The 16,075-nt window shown below is 54.3% G+C and overlaps 7 protein-coding genes across 7 annotated transcripts; 3 read left to right on the top strand and 4 right to left on the bottom strand.

The window, feature by feature from the left end:
* Positions 1-111: 111 nt before the first annotated feature.
* Positions 112-4,158, bottom strand: BO80DRAFT_359127 (WD40 repeat-like protein; the record flags this gene model as incomplete). Its single annotated transcript, XM_025715913.1, has 7 exons — positions 112-537; positions 631-857; positions 1,117-2,785; positions 2,833-3,373; positions 3,485-3,648; positions 3,710-3,876; positions 3,951-4,158. The coding sequence occupies 7 exons, from the start codon at positions 4,156-4,158 to the stop codon at positions 112-114; spliced, it is 3,402 nt and encodes a 1,133-aa protein (XP_025573773.1).
* Positions 4,159-4,851: 693 nt separating this feature from the next.
* Positions 4,852-6,667, bottom strand: BO80DRAFT_436027 (general substrate transporter; the record flags this gene model as incomplete). The annotated part of the gene is made up of 5 exons (XM_025720938.1): positions 4,852-5,037; positions 5,084-6,082; positions 6,125-6,310; positions 6,360-6,499; positions 6,544-6,667. 5 exons carry the CDS (start codon positions 6,665-6,667, stop codon positions 4,852-4,854), a joined length of 1,635 nt encoding a protein of 544 aa, XP_025573772.1.
* Positions 6,668-8,053: 1,386 nt separating this feature from the next.
* Positions 8,054-8,638, top strand: BO80DRAFT_456470 (gamma-glutamylcyclotransferase family protein; the record flags this gene model as incomplete). The annotated part of the gene is made up of 1 exon (XM_025722173.1): positions 8,054-8,638. One exon carries the CDS (start codon positions 8,054-8,056, stop codon positions 8,636-8,638), a length of 585 nt encoding a protein of 194 aa, XP_025573771.1.
* A 1,074-nt stretch (positions 8,639-9,712) lies between these two features.
* On the bottom strand, positions 9,713-10,496 carry BO80DRAFT_426430 (glutathione S-transferase N-terminal domain-containing protein). The gene has a single exon (XM_025719769.1). The coding sequence runs from the start codon at positions 10,297-10,299 to the stop codon at positions 10,069-10,071; it is 231 nt and encodes a 76-aa protein (XP_025573770.1). The 5' UTR covers positions 10,300-10,496; the 3' UTR covers positions 9,713-10,068.
* Positions 10,497-11,102: 606 nt separating this feature from the next.
* Positions 11,103-12,423, top strand: BO80DRAFT_494749 (NmrA-like family protein). The gene is made up of 4 exons (XM_025723902.1): positions 11,103-11,494; positions 11,543-11,798; positions 11,844-12,006; positions 12,055-12,423. Exons 1-4 carry the CDS (start codon positions 11,192-11,194, stop codon positions 12,209-12,211), a joined length of 879 nt encoding a protein of 292 aa, XP_025573769.1. The 5' UTR covers positions 11,103-11,191; the 3' UTR covers positions 12,212-12,423.
* A 321-nt stretch (positions 12,424-12,744) lies between these two features.
* BO80DRAFT_494748 (uncharacterized protein) lies at positions 12,745-14,483 on the bottom strand (the record flags this gene model as incomplete). Its single annotated transcript, XM_025723901.1, has 5 exons — positions 14,203-14,483; positions 13,555-13,801; positions 13,253-13,490; positions 13,147-13,218; positions 12,745-12,883 (listed from the first exon to the last, which is right to left on the bottom strand). Exons 1-5 carry the CDS (start codon positions 14,323-14,325, stop codon positions 12,745-12,747), a joined length of 819 nt encoding a protein of 272 aa, XP_025573768.1. The 5' UTR covers positions 14,326-14,483.
* Positions 14,484-14,662: 179 nt separating this feature from the next.
* Positions 14,663-15,978, top strand: BO80DRAFT_385147 (nucleoside-diphosphate-sugar epimerase family protein). The gene is made up of 2 exons (XM_025716976.1): positions 14,663-15,223; positions 15,274-15,978. The coding sequence occupies exons 1-2, from the start codon at positions 14,972-14,974 to the stop codon at positions 15,919-15,921; spliced, it is 900 nt and encodes a 299-aa protein (XP_025573767.1). The 5' UTR covers positions 14,663-14,971; the 3' UTR covers positions 15,922-15,978.
* Positions 15,979-16,075: the final 97 nt, after the last annotated feature.

The raw sequence follows: 16,075 nt of genomic DNA, 5'->3' as shown, positions 1-16,075 counted from the left end.
TCAGCGCCTAGATTGATTCCTCCCAAGTAATACCTCTACTCCGTACTCGTAATAGATTTTCCACCACAACACAACCCTCAATGATCTTAATCAACGAGAATAATAAATGAATTACCTCTTCCCCTTCCCCCCCTTCTTCTTCCCTCCTTTCCCACCCTTACCCGCACCCGCATTCCCACTCCCATTCCCCTCTCCCTCTGCATTCGCATTCCCAACCGGCGTCCCCAACCCACTACCACTCACATCCCCCATCTCTACATCCCCAGCACCAGCAGCACCCGGAAGAGTGGTATTCCCCAATCCTAGTCCCTCGACATCCGCCCCCGCCGCCAACTTCCCAAGAGAAGTAATCAACCGTCCCACTTCCGCCCCCTTATTCGTCTTGTATTTTAGACAGATTCCTGTGCCTGGGTGGAAGGTTTTGAGCTCGAGGGTTGCGATGGGGGGTTTGGCTTCTGCTGCTGCGGGGGTGGTTTCTGTGGGTGTGGTGGTGGGTTTGGGGGTTGTGTGGGGGAAGGTGTATTTTGTTGTTATTCTCTGTTGCAGCGGAGGGGTTAGCTTTGTGGAGAGGGAGGGGAGGGGTTGTTGGGTTTGGGTTTGGGTTTGGGGACAGAGGTAGGGAATGCATACCGTGTCTGGGTAGGCTTGGAGGAGGAGGGAGGATTGTTCGAGGTAGGATTGTGAGGTGGGGAGGTAGGGCATTTTGGTGGTGCGCTGGGGGGGGGGTAGTAGTCCTTGGTTGTCGGAGTAGGAAGTGTAAGTTGTAAAGGTGGAGGAGGTGAGGTAGGTGGTGGTGGTAATGTGATGGTGAGCTGGTATTTCTGATGGTGGTGTTTGCGGCGCCGCGCGGAGGTGAGCTAGCGGAGTGCGGGCGGTGTGCTGGCTCCGTTGCCAATGGCTTGGTCTACGGACATTGTGTCAAATGCTTCTATCTATACTCCGTTGCTAGGATTTATGGGATTATGGTGGTACCACCATCGAATCATTATTATTCATCAGTCGTCCCTCGTATAATGCCTACCCCTAGGCTATTGTACATACATACTGCTAATTACATGTCCTTATACACTGCGAGATCCACTATACAAACACAATGTTAGCTGATCGGTCGTGCACATCGCACACAGACCAGTCGCTGCTTGCCATTGCGTGCCTTGGTTGCTCGAAAGTTCGTGCCCCGGCAACTATCGCATTTTAATACCTCACCGTCCTCTCCGTCCCCGTTCGACGACGCATAGTCGCTGCTCAGTGCGCTGCCCAGGCTGAGCTGGCGCTCTCCTGGCACCGATAAGCGATGCGGACTGAGGAGTCTGTTGCTGTCGGTCCGTTTCCGGTTCTGGACCGCCATCGCGTCTTGTGCGATCTTGTTGTAGAACGCGTAGCTCTGGTCGCCCTGTAGCCAGAGCGGGTTCTCCTTGTCCCCCCCGCGAGGGAACCAGGTCGAGCCGGTCCCCCGGGGCGGGTCGGCGCTGTGGCCGTTATTTCGGGTCGTGTCGCCGCTCGACCGCTGGCTGTCCAGGGAGTTCTTATATGCAGAGGTGGGCGGGGAGGTGGTGAAGGCAGACCGCGAGTCGGGGCGCGGGGTCCGACCCGGACTGGAATAGCCGGGGAGGTCGCGCAACGACTTATGCGGAGACGGACTGCGGGTGCGTGGCGTGCGCATGCCGGAGCGATTGCCATGTCGGATGACCGAGTTGCGCCAGGAGATGATCCGTTCGGACGGCGTCTTGTTCAGCGAATCCTTGCCGATGGATGAGGCGATGCTGTGGCGCGCCGAGTTGGTGCGTCGGAGGATGCGGCGCGAGATGGTGGAATGCGTGTCCCAGCTGTCGTAGCGCCGTTTCTGGTATGCGCAGTCCTGTCGGAGCACCTTGATCTTCCCGGCATAGTCGGCCACAATGAGGATGTTACCGTCCGGATGCGTGGACCGCGACAAATACGTGGGAGATTGTTGGGCGAGTTTGCTGGCGCCGGAATTGCGATTTGTCCGTCCGTTCTCCTTGTCGGCTTGGCTGACTAGGGTCACCGGGGGCGGGTTGCAGATGTCGAAGATCGGATCCTCTGAAAAGGCCAGCACCTGCTTGGCTCGCGTTGGGGCCATGATGGCCGCGGTGACCAGGGCCGACTGGGTGTCGAAGATCTCCACCGCTCGTTTATCGGCATCCTTCTCCATGGGGCCCACCGGCCAGACGTAGGTGCGGCGATCTTCACTGCCGCAGATGATGTGTTTTCCATCGTTGCTGAATGACGCGCGGATCTGGCTGCACGAGTTCTCGTTGCCGCGGTATTTGGCCTCCAAGGTGCGGTCGCGAAAGTTGTAGAGCCGTATGCGGGAGTCATTGCTGGTGATGAGCAGCTTGACATCACCGTGCGGGTCGCCATGTGGCAGCGCCATCGTGTCAATCCCCGTAATCTTGCTGCCTTTGGCGTTGCGGCCACGTGCACTCCGCACGTGGATCTGCCCGACGGCCTTGAGCCCGTCGGTCTCGTAGATATTGCACAGTCCGTTCAAACTGCCCGAGATCGAGTAGCGGCCGTCGGGAGTGAAGGCCACCGCCGTAATCATGTCGGGCACCGTGGCCACAAAGGCCACGCTCTTGTCGGGGATGCTCCAGAGCCGCAGCTTGGTGTCCAATGACCCAGCCAGGAAGAACCGATCATCGCGCGGGTGAAACTGGATGGAGGTGACGAAATCGCTGTGCTTGAAGCAGCAGAGACACTCGGGCCGACTGACGTGCCACAGCCGGACGGTCTTGTCCATGGAGGAAGAGAGCAGGAAATTGTTCTATGGCCGCATTAGTGACCACCTTGCACCTATGTCAGTCATGGTACCTTGCTCCAGCTAAGATCCAGGATACTGCCAGTATGGCCCTCGTACACCTGGACCGGCTGACTTTTGAACACCTGCGCGTTGAGCCGGGGGGCCTCATCCGCGCCCTCAGCCTGACTAGGGTCACGATCCTCCGGAGACGCCACTACCTGCCAGACGCGCACCTTGCGGTCCTGGCCAGCCGCAGCCAAGTATTTGCCGTCATTTGAGAAGACCAGCGCCCAGATGGCCTTGCCCGTATACCGCTCGTTCTGCGGGCCGGCTGTAGAGATGGCCGCATCCCGTTCCGACACACTGGCGCCGTCGTCGGCCCCGTCCAGCTCCTGAGCCAGGAAGACCCGGTCAAACGTCTTCTCCTTCTTGTAGTTGGCGCGCACGCGGATGTATTTTGGGGGAGGAGGAAAACGCGGAACGAACCCTATCGGCTGGGCGGCGACGTCGGGATCCATGCGGCTGGTTTCGGGTTCGGAGACATCGTCGTCTTCAAGAAACTGGTCTTTCTTCTTACCGGGGATGATGCGACTGAGGAAAGAGACACCTTTCCTACGAAAACAGCACGAATTAGCAGGTGATGGGATGCCTGAAGAGCAGAAAAAGCAATGGCAGATGACCGGTGCGGGGTAAAAGCAAACCGGGAGGCCAGCTGGCTCTTACTTCTTCTCCTTGGGAGGCTTCGGGTGCAACACCGTCTCTCCCCGCGCGGAGCCACGGTCCAGAGACCCCCGGGGATCGCTTCCTCCCAACTCCGCCTCGGTCGATGCGCGCCCCAGGAGCTTCAGGGGGATGGTTTTCTGGGTGTTGGTGCGTTTGATGATATGCTGTCGCGCAGAGGTCAAGTCAGCCACGAGCGCGTGGATGCTCGGGAACGCAGGGGCTTACTTGAGACAAGGGATCAATGGCGCTGGAGTCGGCGCTGGACTGCACCAACGTCGGAGAGGAGGCCAGATTCTTGACAGAGCCGTTGCTCGCCGCCGGAAGCGTGCGGGAGTCCTTTCGGCCATGCTGTTGGTAGCCGCTCGACGCAGAGGCCAGATCGGACACCGAACCTGCACCGACCCGTGGCGGAGAGTCAGTCACATTCCTTATCACGGCAGCCTCAAACCGGGGTTGGGCCACGTACCGAACGGAAAACCTTGCGAGGAGCGGAGGAGGCCGGGACTGGGGGTGCTGGGACTGTGGTCGCCGCGATTGAAAAAGGTCGGGCTATTGGTGGCCGAGGTGGAGGGGTCGTGATGGACGATGGTCGAGGACGAGGCATTGGTGGTGATGATAGCCGGCACCGTCGACCGCGATTGCGAGCCTCGCTCGTCGCGCATTCCCTCCGCCATGGCTCGGGTGTCGCCGGGAACGGCGCATGGATCTGGTGGAAAATACACACAACAGGTCGGAGACCCGACGGGCTGGGAAGAAAGAAGGGATAAAGGGCAGCGCAGGGAGAAAGGGTTTATTAGGGCCGGGAGAACAGCGCGGGAGGAGATGAAGGCTGGAGTCACGGTCGTTGGCGTGGACTGGCATTAACTGGCACTGGGACTGGCTCTGCACTAACTTAGAGGCCGGTTATTAATATCCGAGTCCACCAGATGACATCAAACAGGGTCTGCCGATGAAACCCAACTCTGGGTCGGATGCCAGGGCCGACTGGTTCTGCCCGGATGAGGGCGGTCCCATGCATGTCAAGCTTTGCACCCATGCAGAGAAAAGCTTGGGACAAGCATCCCAGCTCCTCGAGTTCTCTAATGCATCCCATCTCGATCGATGCCCTTATGCGACCGGCGGGATTTAGCCAGCGTCACCGAGTGTCTCCCCACATGGCTCAGTGTCTCGCCACCAACCCTAATCGCGAACAGTCCAATGAACGGCCTCACAATGGCTCGGAGGGCCTGTGCTCATTCCTCCACCAATTGCTCCCCAGCCAAGCATCCCCAAGGTTGCAGTTGCATCAGTCCCTGGGCAGGAAATATCCGACAGTTCACCCGAGTGGAATATGGTGGAGGCTAATTTGATCACGGTTGGACTTGAAGCTACACAGTAACCAGGCACGTGTCGGCTGATTCTTCCATCTCCCCGACCATCTCCGACTTTCCCCGCTCGTGGATCGCCTGCACCTCCAGCTCGTCCTCCTCCTTTGCATATGCCACTAGATAGACGGTGTACCACGGCCGTTGGAATAGACCGTCCAGTGCCTCCAGCGACCGTCCGGTTGTGTCCTATGACCGTCAGCCACGCCGTGTTGTTATTCTCCGGGTCACTCACCGGCATCGCGAAAAACACATAAACTAGCGACACCAAGCAGATGCATGCGAAAAAGACAAACGCTCCCCATTCGTGGGTGACCTCGAGCAAATCGGGCGTCGCCCGTGCACAGCCAAACGCGAACAGCCAGTGCCACGCCATGCCCATCGACACCGCCAGCGATCGGATGCGAATGGGGAAAATTTCCGCCCCGATCAGAAAGGGCATCGAGAACCAGCCGATGACCCATCCGATTCCGTGCAGGAAGATGGCGGCAATCGCGCCCTTGGATGCCCGCCCGGCGCTCGGCATATGCAAAAGGGCTGTCGTCGTCATGCCGCGCGTAATGCCCAGGTAGCAGGCCAGATAGACCAGCGTGGTGATCTGGAGGCTGATGCCCGCCATCAGCGACCGCCGACGACCGACGAAATCGACGATCACTAGGGAGAAGATCAGCACGCAGGAAAACTTGACCGCTGCATAGATACCGGTGGTGAGGGATGCCGCATCCCCGGATGTCCCCAGGTACCCGAGAATGGTCGGCAGGTACTGGGTGATGGCATTGCCGCCCGACCATTGCGAGAAGAGATGCGCCATAAACACCAGGAAGAAGCGACGACGGTTCTCCACGGGGACAAATATCTCTTTGAGCAGACGCCATTGCGAGGCATCCGTGACCGCTTCCCGCTCCTGCAGGATCTGGTACTCCATGACTGCAATTTCTGTGACTACCGTGGGGTGGTTACTGGGTAGATGGCGGAGCCGAGCCAGCACCGACACGGCCTGTGTTCGCCGTCCAACGTAGAGCAGCCACCGCGGGGATTCTTCACAGATCAACATGCCCAAGCCCCAGACGGCGGCGGGAAGCAGCTGGATCAGGGTCGGAAACATCCACTGCATGTCCGTGCCGTCATCCTGCTTGGTGATGCTATAGTTGATGAAGAAGCCGAACACGACTCCGAGTTGCTGACAGGCCGTGTACTGGATAGCCAGGAGGCCTCGGATGGTTTTGGGTGCAATCTGCAGGGTCAGTCGGTTCTACTATGCTCATGGACAGCATACCTCGGAGATGTACATCGGGGGCGTGACGGTCATGCCGCCCACCCCGAGACCGGAGATGAGTCTGGATGCGTACAGTCCGGCTAGGTTGCCATTGCACAGGCCCTGCCCTAAGACACCACCCACATACACCAGGGTGGAGAGACGCATCGTCCACCGCCGTCCAATACGATCATTAAAGGGTAAGCACTGGATGACGACGTTTAGTTGGCTCAAGCACTTGGGGTGGCGAGCCTACCGCAAGACAGCCTAGAGCCATTCCGGCCGTGAAAATGGAGACAATCCATCCTTTGGTGTTGGCATACTGCTCGGGGGACTGCTGATCGAGTCCGAACTTGATCCGGAAGCGCGACTGCACGACCAGACATGCGACGTTTCCTGTCCAGTTGGCAATGTGCAGTGCAGATGAGTTGGTCTCTTACCCTCGTCGAAGCCCCTGCTGATACCAGACAGGGCAAAGATGGCGGTGTTGAATAGCAGATACCAATTAAAGACCCCACGAGGGGAGTCCCGGATGGCTTGACGGGTTTCTGCGATGAGGCCCATTTTTACTCGGCGGTTGCAGAGTTTCTAGGCTGCGGCGCTGAGATCCCTTATACATGGCGATAAGGCTATCGCGGACAAATCGCGCATGTGCGGCGTAAATATCTCATGACCAGCATCGAAGTAAGGAGCTCTCCCTCACGGATTCGTGCATTGGTGTGTGCGGTAGCGGTCGATCAAGGCCTATTGACAGGTTCCAGCAAGATCGGGGCGCATTCCATGAGGGATTTGTGTAACCTGGGTATGCACGACAGGGATAGCCCCGGACTGCATGGTGTTATCAGGTGGATGATTATGTCGATACGGTCTGTTGCAGGTTCTCGAGCGTTCGGTAGTATATGTTGGTGTGATCCTGGTCTTCCTTGCCGGTGCATCTTCTGCAAGGGTTAGCATGTTGCCCGATACGTCTCCAATCCAGCCATGCTTTCGCTACATGGCATGATAGGGCCATCTAAAACAGTGGATCCGGAAAGAGGCGAATAAACCGGCTCACACTCTACAGGTTTCAAAGGACCTAATGCCGACGGACATTACTTAACTCGTGCATCTACCACGATACTCACGCTGAACCCTCTTGGTAGATTGGGTTTGCTTTCCTATGCTCAACTGACAAGAACATCTTGCCGTGGCTTTGTGTCTATTGGTCCTGCCACTATCCGCTGGCAGTGATGTTGCTCCATCGTGGTTTCGATTCAATCGATGGGAGCGTCTCAATGGACTGTGAACACGAGAATGGTTTGTGGCCGAGACATATTGAATCTGTCTAGCTCGACGGTGTTCTCTCCTCTTACGACTTTTGGGGAACCGTTGAAAACCTGCGTGAGCGGGATGCGTGCCATGATATCTGGCCGAGTGTGAATCGCCTTATGAGATCCTTGGGATACTGATCTGTGAGAATTTGGAAGTGGCTATTTAGGTGGGATGAGTGCTCTAAATTCAGGGAAAATCAATCATGCTGGTCACACATAACCACTCCTACTACCGTTTGTGGCTCTGGACATCATGCTACTATTCAAAGCTAACCCGCATATCAACCTCCTGTCATGCACCCACATTGACCGCGACATCAATGCATATGTGTATAGATATAACCAATCAGTCTGATGAGAGACAGTGCGACATGTAAAACAAACATCATTTTCACCATGGCGATATTCTTTCTCTTCTCTTCTACCTTCTTTCTCGTGAGTTGTTGAGCCGGGGATTACATAAGGGGGACACGGTGGCTGGCCTATTCTTAGGCATTCGAGTTCTTCTTGCCTTTGTTGGTCAACCCCCCGCCAATTGGAATCGCATCACGTTCTTTTCTATATGAATGCCCCTGTCGCTCTCTTCTCCTACCCCCCTAACACACCTGGCTCATCGAGGTTGCCCTCCACAGCCATCCGCATGTCTACCCCTCCTCCTCCCCCACCACCTCCGCCGGAGGACCCTCGGTCCAAGATCTCCCCATTTGTTCTCAAGCTGAGGAGTGCTCCTCCCGGCTACTTTTATGAGGCACCCGAACCGTCTCCGGTGGTAGATTTGTTGGACGCCCCGACCGGCCCATACTTCTTATATGGTACCTTGACCGACCCCTCGATGATCTCGGAAATCCTCGGCCTGGACGAGGAACCCACTCTGCGACCCGCTTCCATCATGGGCTATCAATGTAAGCTGTGGGGTCAGTACCCGGCCCTACTGGATGCCCCTGGCTCGGTTGTTGAAGGTGCTGTGTACCACGTTCACAGTGTCGAGGATGGGGAAAAGCTGGCGGCGTATGAGACGAAAACCTATCGCGCTGACCCGTGTATCATCAGGTACACGGACGGCCAGGAGCCGAGGAGGGAATACGGCTCGACGTTTAAGTTTGTGGGGAATCAGAGGGATTTGACGGAGGGGGAGTTTGATTTGAGGGTGTGGTTGACGAGAATGGGGAGGCACGCTGCGGTGGAAAAGTTGGATGCTGCGAGACGGATTGCTGTGCTGGAGTAGTGCATGTATCTGATGACTTTATGTTGTTGGTGGGTGAACTGGGGTATTCGATGGAGTGGCTATTGTTGCGTGGGTTTGTGGTACTGGTGGGGATCTTTCAGTTGATGAAGAGAAAGAATGCGGACTGCATGTGCTGCATATACGTCTGTCTATGTTTGATTATACCAGACTGACCTGCTAGTCTGTTACTGGGATACCGGTATCCCGCTGTCTAGTTAGATACCCATTATACGAGGACAATATATTCAATATGCTCAATATTCACCTTACAGAAAGCACAATATCCCTTGGAGTATAAAGACACATGCCTAGAGCAGAAAGCCATGAGAACAGCACCGCATACCACGTCCACACCATAACATACGACCCATTCACTTCCCATACAACATCCATATTGCCCCCAGCAACCCATCCCTCTGCTCCTCAGCCGTCCAATCAATCCTACTCCCTCAACACGAAACCCCCAGGAAGCATTTCCCCGCACAAAATCCCTACCCCGAAACTTCCCCCAACTCCCCCAAATACTCCTCCCTTCTCTCCACTCCCACTCTCCCGCACCGCAACCCCCCACTAAACACCACCACCGACTGCACCACCGACTCATCAGTAATCGATTTATTGCGGTGGGTTTGATGATGGATGGATGAATGATTTAGTAAATCAAGATTGCAAAGAGGATGTGTGAAAAGGCGAAAAGATGTCATCCAAATTATATCCTGCTTCATGATTTAAATCTAGTCACCTAGACAGTCATTTTCATCTTCAATGCAGCTCGAAATGGAAGGTCAGGCATCAGGAACAGTGCAGGTAACATCATTGTAATAACAACCACGTTGGCTGATGCTAGTTGCTGGATGATACTAGTATAGGGCTTATGGCTTGGACTAGTGGCTATAAACATTGGGATGGAATGGTATCGCACTAACAGAGACCAGTCATGGTTCGTTATCAGGGGACTACCCTGTCTAGCTAGTGGCTTATCATGGGCAGGGATGACGCAGTCGGCATCAGCTAGTAACTACAGGGTTACATCGCCAGCTTACACCCTGCAGTATAAGCACAGCAGCAGGTCAGAACAGGTGATATTCCTTTGGTTACTACATTAGTGAAGGTCTAGCTGCTTACTTCGGGAAATGACTCATGAAATCATTATGTTGTGACAGACAGAGAAACAACCATAGCTGGATGCGCTATTCATAGTGGCGGTAGCTTCATAGCCAGTGTGGCCTTGCTGTGGTAGGTGTTGCCTGTGATAGAGCTCCAACATCAGAGGCAAATAGAAAGAAAGTCCTCTTCGCCTCGTATCTGCGCGAACATCAGGCCCATGAACCCCGGCATGGTGGATCCGTTAGCTCGGTGTAGCCAGAATAGATAGTCGGCGTAGTTGGGCTGGCTTGGTGGTACCACCAGACGTCCGTTTCCGTATTTGGCTAGGATGTAGTCGACGATGGCATGGTCTCGCCGAGCACGATGCCGTTGTCCTCGATGATCGGGGCCGTACCGGACCAGTGCAGTTTGCGGAACTCATCCGGGGCTTGGAGTGTGGGTTGTTGGCGGTCGTAGCATTTGAGGTTGTATGGGATTCCCAGTTCTTCGCAGAGCCAGATGATTCGCTCCGACTGAGATAGTCTCAGGTGATGGATGGTGAGGCCGGAAGACATGATGCGTGGAGACGGGTTATCGTCACGAGAGGTTTTGTTCTAATAAGCTCAACTGCAGGTTACAGGGATAAATTGCGCCCGGGTTGCCCAACCTTAAATAAGGATGGTTTACGCAGCAACTGGAATGCTGAATAAATCCCGCGGTGGGCCCTGTAACCCACATGGTAGAACCTCGGAGCCCGGATGTTACAGCTCGGATCGGGGTGTCGGTGCCGAATGTCGTCAGATCAAGACCGAGTGGAGCAGAGAGGATTTATGCATAATCCTCCACTTTGCTAGCGTCAGCTAGTTGATGTGGACTAGTTGGCTGAAATCAGGGTTTGCCACATCAGGCCACCTTATCCGTCGATGCCGAGCACAATCTGTGCAAAAGTAATTGATAACCAGCGGACAACGACTGTAGAACTACACAGCCATATGACTTGCATTTGGAATACTTTCTAATGAGAAGCACGTCCCAGAACCGGGGCTGCATGCCATCAAGCCCGGGTAAAGATTGTGTGTCCTGACAGTCGCTTGCCTCGTTGGCAAGGTGCGACCACGGATGAATGGGCTGTGAACAAACGAGTGAATTAGCAGCAGATTACAAGTCAGCAGACTGGTGATCTGACCGCTATTCTTTCCTCATCTAGCCCTTGTACATTCATCACACTCTGAATGAGTCGAGGAATTGTTGAAGGTTGAAATAATAGGAGAATTGATAATCGGTCATGCCAAGATTAGTATGAATGATCTCGGGCTTGATTTCAGCCCTGATGGCGGCTTTGACAAATCCAACCAGGACTATACCTATAAAAGATGGACGCGGTCGTAAGGCCAATATCAAGCACAACTCTGCTATCTGCTCTGTTCTTTTGAAGCATCACTATTATAATTTCCCTCTAACACTGCAATGAAGGTAGGAATCGCTGGCATCACTGGCAAGTTTGCCCGGCTTCTGGCCACGCACCTCCTCGCGCATGAAGGAGCCAGTATCAAGGGATATTGTCGCACTCCGTCCAAGGTGCCCGAGGCCATCCGCTCATCTCCCCGGGTCGAATTGACCCAAGGAGAAGCCTTTGACCGCGAGGCGGTGCGCTCCTTTGTCCAGGGCTGCGACGTCGTTGTCTGCTGCTACCTGGGTGACGACAAGCTGATGGTCGAGGGTCAAAAGCTGCTCATCGATGCCTGTGATGAGCTGCAGGTCACCCGTTACGTGGCGAGTGACTGGGCCCTGGATTATACGAAGCTGCAGCTGGGCTAGCTCTTCCTTAAGGATCCTATGATTCATGTCAAGGCATATCTGGAGACCAAGGCCAATGTTGCTGGGGTTCATATTCTCATTGGGGGCTTCATGGAGCCGGTATTGAGCCCTTTCTTCAACATCCTTGACCCTAGCACGATGACCTTTAGGTACTGGGGTGAGGGAGATGAAGTCATGGAGGGAACGACTTATGATGATGCGGCCCGCTTCACAGCTGCTGTTGCCTTGGATCCAAATGCTACCGGAGTCCTTCGTTGTGAGTATTCATGCAGTTTTGACGAGCCACGACTGACCTGTGTAGTTGTCAGTGGCCGTGCCAGCATCCGCGATATCGCTCGCTCTTTTGAAAAGGTATACGGCATAAAGCCTTCTCTGGAAAGGCGTGGCTCGTTAGACGAGCTCTATGAGCACATGCACAACCTGCGATCCGAAGACCCGCAAAATGTTTACGGATACATGGCCCTGTAATCATGTTGATTCCGCATTCAAATATTCCACTGACAACCGCACAGCTTCTTCTACTACTATTGGATCAACGGCCAGACATTTGTCGGGCCGCAGTTGGACAACGGCCGGTATTCCGACATCAAGCCTGTGGACTGGGAGGGATATATGTCCAAGTGGCCGATTGACCAGCTGCCCACATCATACTTTGCGCTGGGCATGTAAGAGGCGTGGCTTGAATCAGTCGTGGTGACGATGTATGTAAAGAAAAGTCAGAACCTAGATAGGGCATTAACGCGTCTCCAATGTCACGGAATAGCCATTATATAATGCCAGAAGAACGCTTCCGCGTTTGGATAGAGAATAGCAACAGACAATCCGGGTACAGATTGAAGCGCTAGGCGTTCTCTCCAGCTATAACATCATTGAAGTTCATTGGCGCCAAATTGTGCCGGTTCAGACGGGGAATTGCGCTCTCGCTCTCTTGGCGTCCCATTGTTATCTAGATAGGATGATTGTGTATCAATTAGCGACCTCTGTATCGGCTGTTTCGATCCCAAGGTGCTGTCTAGTTCATCGATACGCCCATGCACAGCCGCTCGCTCCATGAGACGTGAGATGGCGCTCATCATCACTCCCCCCTGATAGTCCCGGATTACCCACCGTCCAACAGGTTGATTCACTATAAGCCAGGCTTAATTCGTTTAGTGAGATAGGGACTGGCCACACATTGCGGCCAGGACAAAGGTCACGGCATGTCATTGCATGTAGCCTCCAAAGAGCCACGGCCATTTCGATGTCCTCAGATCCGTCTCTAAGAGATAGGCAAACTCTACCACCTCAACGGCAGCCAAGAACAACTGACTCGGCTTTGGGGATGCCACAAGACGGTTAAGCCTCCATCGTGGGAGATGAGTAACCAGTCACACCCGTGCCAAAGCCAGGCGGACGACGGTGGCCGTTATTTATTGGATGGGGATTGATACGTCACAGTGTCAAAGTTGTCACTCATTCAGCATCACATAGTATCCAATGCATGGAGACGCTTATTCTAAGTCCATTTTCCCATCTTAATCGCCCTAGGGCTCCGAGTTCTGGCGAACGAAGCAGTCATTTGGCGTCGGGTCAAGCAAAAGGTCATCACGGAACAACCGGCATACACCTCTGGTACGGCTGTAGACTTCAGTGCGATGTCAGAGTCCTTGATGTTTAATGATAGCCTCGTGTCATAGCTGTGCTCAGAAATGAGTGCCTGTGGGATAGGACTCGGACGACTGAGTGTCTAAGAGGTAGATCGACCACCAAAGCCGCCAACGCATTTCGGTTTCGAATGGGGCAAGTCCGAAGTGTGTTCCATCGCGATGTAGCCCAAGCCCTTGGGCTAGCCGATGTACGGCCGCCACCATGGTCCAGATAAAGTCGGCGTCGCCTGCATCTCGGAGACAGGTGAGGAAGGGCACGGCTGCCTGGATTACAGACAGACTCGGTGATTGAAGGAAACCCGCTCGTGATAGAGCATGCTGAGTAGCAAAGCGATATTGATGAGGAACACCCAAGGTCATGTAGACAATCCTCCGGTCTCATGCTTGTTGCTGCGGCGAAATAGACCGCAAAGACCACAGCTTCGGAAGATGGGTCGAGATGCTCTGAGTTAGTCGAAGTTCTGGTGATCATTCTATGAAGAGAGGGTCTATGAAATATGGTAACAACGGGTGCTACGTTCTGCTCGTAAGCCTGCCACAACCCCAGGCTGTGAGTTGTGGTGGGATGGTATTCGCGGAGAGAATCTGCGAGTGACAAGTAGCCAAAGACAAACTAGTTGCCGTCACTTCATTTCTCTCTTCCAGCGCCATAGCTACGGCAGCTTGCTCCTGTGTTTTCTGCAGACGAGGCCACAAGGTCTTGAAGCTTTTCATCTATCTGGGTGACCAGGTTCGAGTGCGAACCATAAACCGGACCGAAATAAAGAAAGTAGCAGGAAGCTTATCTGCCCACTCAGACCGAGAAGCGCCTCATGGTTTATGTATTGGCTGAATTTCCCATTCACAAGCAATGTCCCATGCTTATCTGCTGCACCGACCGGGGAAGCACGGTCGGTCCCGCGGGCGGCGGCAGGATTGGCCCCGCCTGAAGCTGGGAGAGCTCCTGCTTGAGGGATTTCAAGCGGGCCACCAGCTCGGCCTGCAAGGACCGCTTCTTTCTGCGCGGGGTATGACCGGCCTTGGGAGGATACAAGCTAGGCCAAGTCGAACACAATGGTTGCACGGCGTGGTTTTGCTGCAGCGGATCTTCTTCCGGTTGCACAGATGGCAGCTCCGCTCGCCGAGTGGTCCGTGCATGGGTGGAAGCCGATTCAACTACCTGCTGTGTCATTCCAAGTAAATAATGAATTCGTGAGCTCAGTTGAGCTGGCAACTCCTTGGTCAGGGTCCTGAGTCACCATGGTGCTGATGCTGCTGATGCTGCTGATGATGCTGATGATGCTGCTGATGCTGCTGATGCTGATTGCTAATCACTGAGTGCTGCGCCGATGACGAAGCGGATATGGAAATCGGCGTTAATTTCAGGGCCGAAGAGGTGGCTGTTAGTCAGCGCCGGGTGGGGCCGGTCCGTTTTCTGGCCGAGGCCGATATCTACTGAGCACTGACAGTCTGACACCCCAACTGAAGTCAGCACTGATCATACCCCGCAATCACCCAATAGACTCTGTAGTCTGTACTGGGATAGTTTATGCTAAGCTTGGAACCCGGTGGATGCTATCCTCCGCACGGTCTTGGTTTGATACCGAGCTCCGATGGCTGATCTAATGCTTCCAGAATGCCCGACCATCCTGGTGGTGTACATTGGGTAGCTGTAGATGATTTCGTCCTATATAGCTCGAGGCTGACCGGCAGGAATGAGATGGTATCTACAGAGTTATATCATTGCAGATTATTACCCTGATCTCATTCACAACGCATCGAATCGTCTTATTCTTCCGCCACAATGACCGCAGTGTTAATCACCGGCGCGACGGGGAAACAAGGAGGTGCTCTCATCAGAAACCTCATCGCCCGCAAAGCCCCCTTTGAGATTCTCGCCGTCACTCGAGACGCCACTTCCGCTTCCGCCCAACGACTCAAGCAGCTCTCCTCCAACATCAAACTGGTGGAAGGCAACCTCGATAACCCGGCGGGCATTTTCCGCAACGCTCACACTCAAACCGCATCTCCAATCTGGGGTGTCTTTAGCGTTCAGGTAGCGATCTCCCCACCATCTCAGCGACCATCACTAACTCGATCAAATAGTTGGCCATCGGTAGCAACGTCGCCGAGGAAGCACAAGGGAAAGCACTGGTCGACGAGTCCCTGAACCAAGATGTCAAATTCTTCGTCTATAGCTCGGTAGACCGTGGTGGAGAGGCCTCCTGGGACAACCCGACCAAGGTCCCGCACTTTTACAGGAAACATAACATCGAGCATCATCTGGCGGATCGAGCCAAGGGAAAGATGGATTGGACCATTCTGCGCCCGGTCGCGTTCATCGATAACCTGGTTCCGGGCTTCCTGGGCAAGGTCTTTGTCACGGCTTGGAAAATGGCCCTGAAGGGCAAGCCTCTTCAGGTGGTTGCGGTCAGCGATGTTGGATACTTTGCTGCAGAAGCTTTTCTCAATCCCGACAAGTATAAGGGGCAGGCGGTCTCGCTGGCTGGGGACGAACTGACGTACGACCAAATGGTGCAGGTCTTCCAGCAGAAGACTGGGCAGCATCTGCCTACTACTTACGAATTTCTTTGCTCTCTGATATTGTCCTATGTGAAGGAAATGGGTTCTATGTACAAGTGGTTCCATGATGAGGGCTTCAAGGTCAACATTGGTGAATTGAGAAAGCAGCATCCGGGTCTGAAGGATGTTGGGTCCTGGCTGGAACAAGAGAGTGAATTTGTGAAGCGCTAGGCAGGTTTGTGTTTCTTGTTTATAGACTAGATTTAATGTTTAATTCTCTATACTTTGATTGCTGTCATGTAGGCAGACTTTCTTCTGTTCGATCCCTTCCATATTCCAACATTACCTAGTTAGGTATCCATCATCAGGGGCATTTAGCTTTCAG

Source organism: Aspergillus ibericus (assembly GCF_003184845.1).
Source record: "Aspergillus ibericus CBS 121593 unplaced genomic scaffold BO80scaffold_28, whole genome shotgun sequence".
Classification (NCBI taxonomy): Eukaryota; Fungi; Ascomycota; class Eurotiomycetes; order Eurotiales; family Aspergillaceae; genus Aspergillus; species Aspergillus ibericus.
The sequence above is the reverse complement of the archived record's forward strand: the minus strand, read 5'-3'. Positions and strand labels throughout refer to the sequence as shown.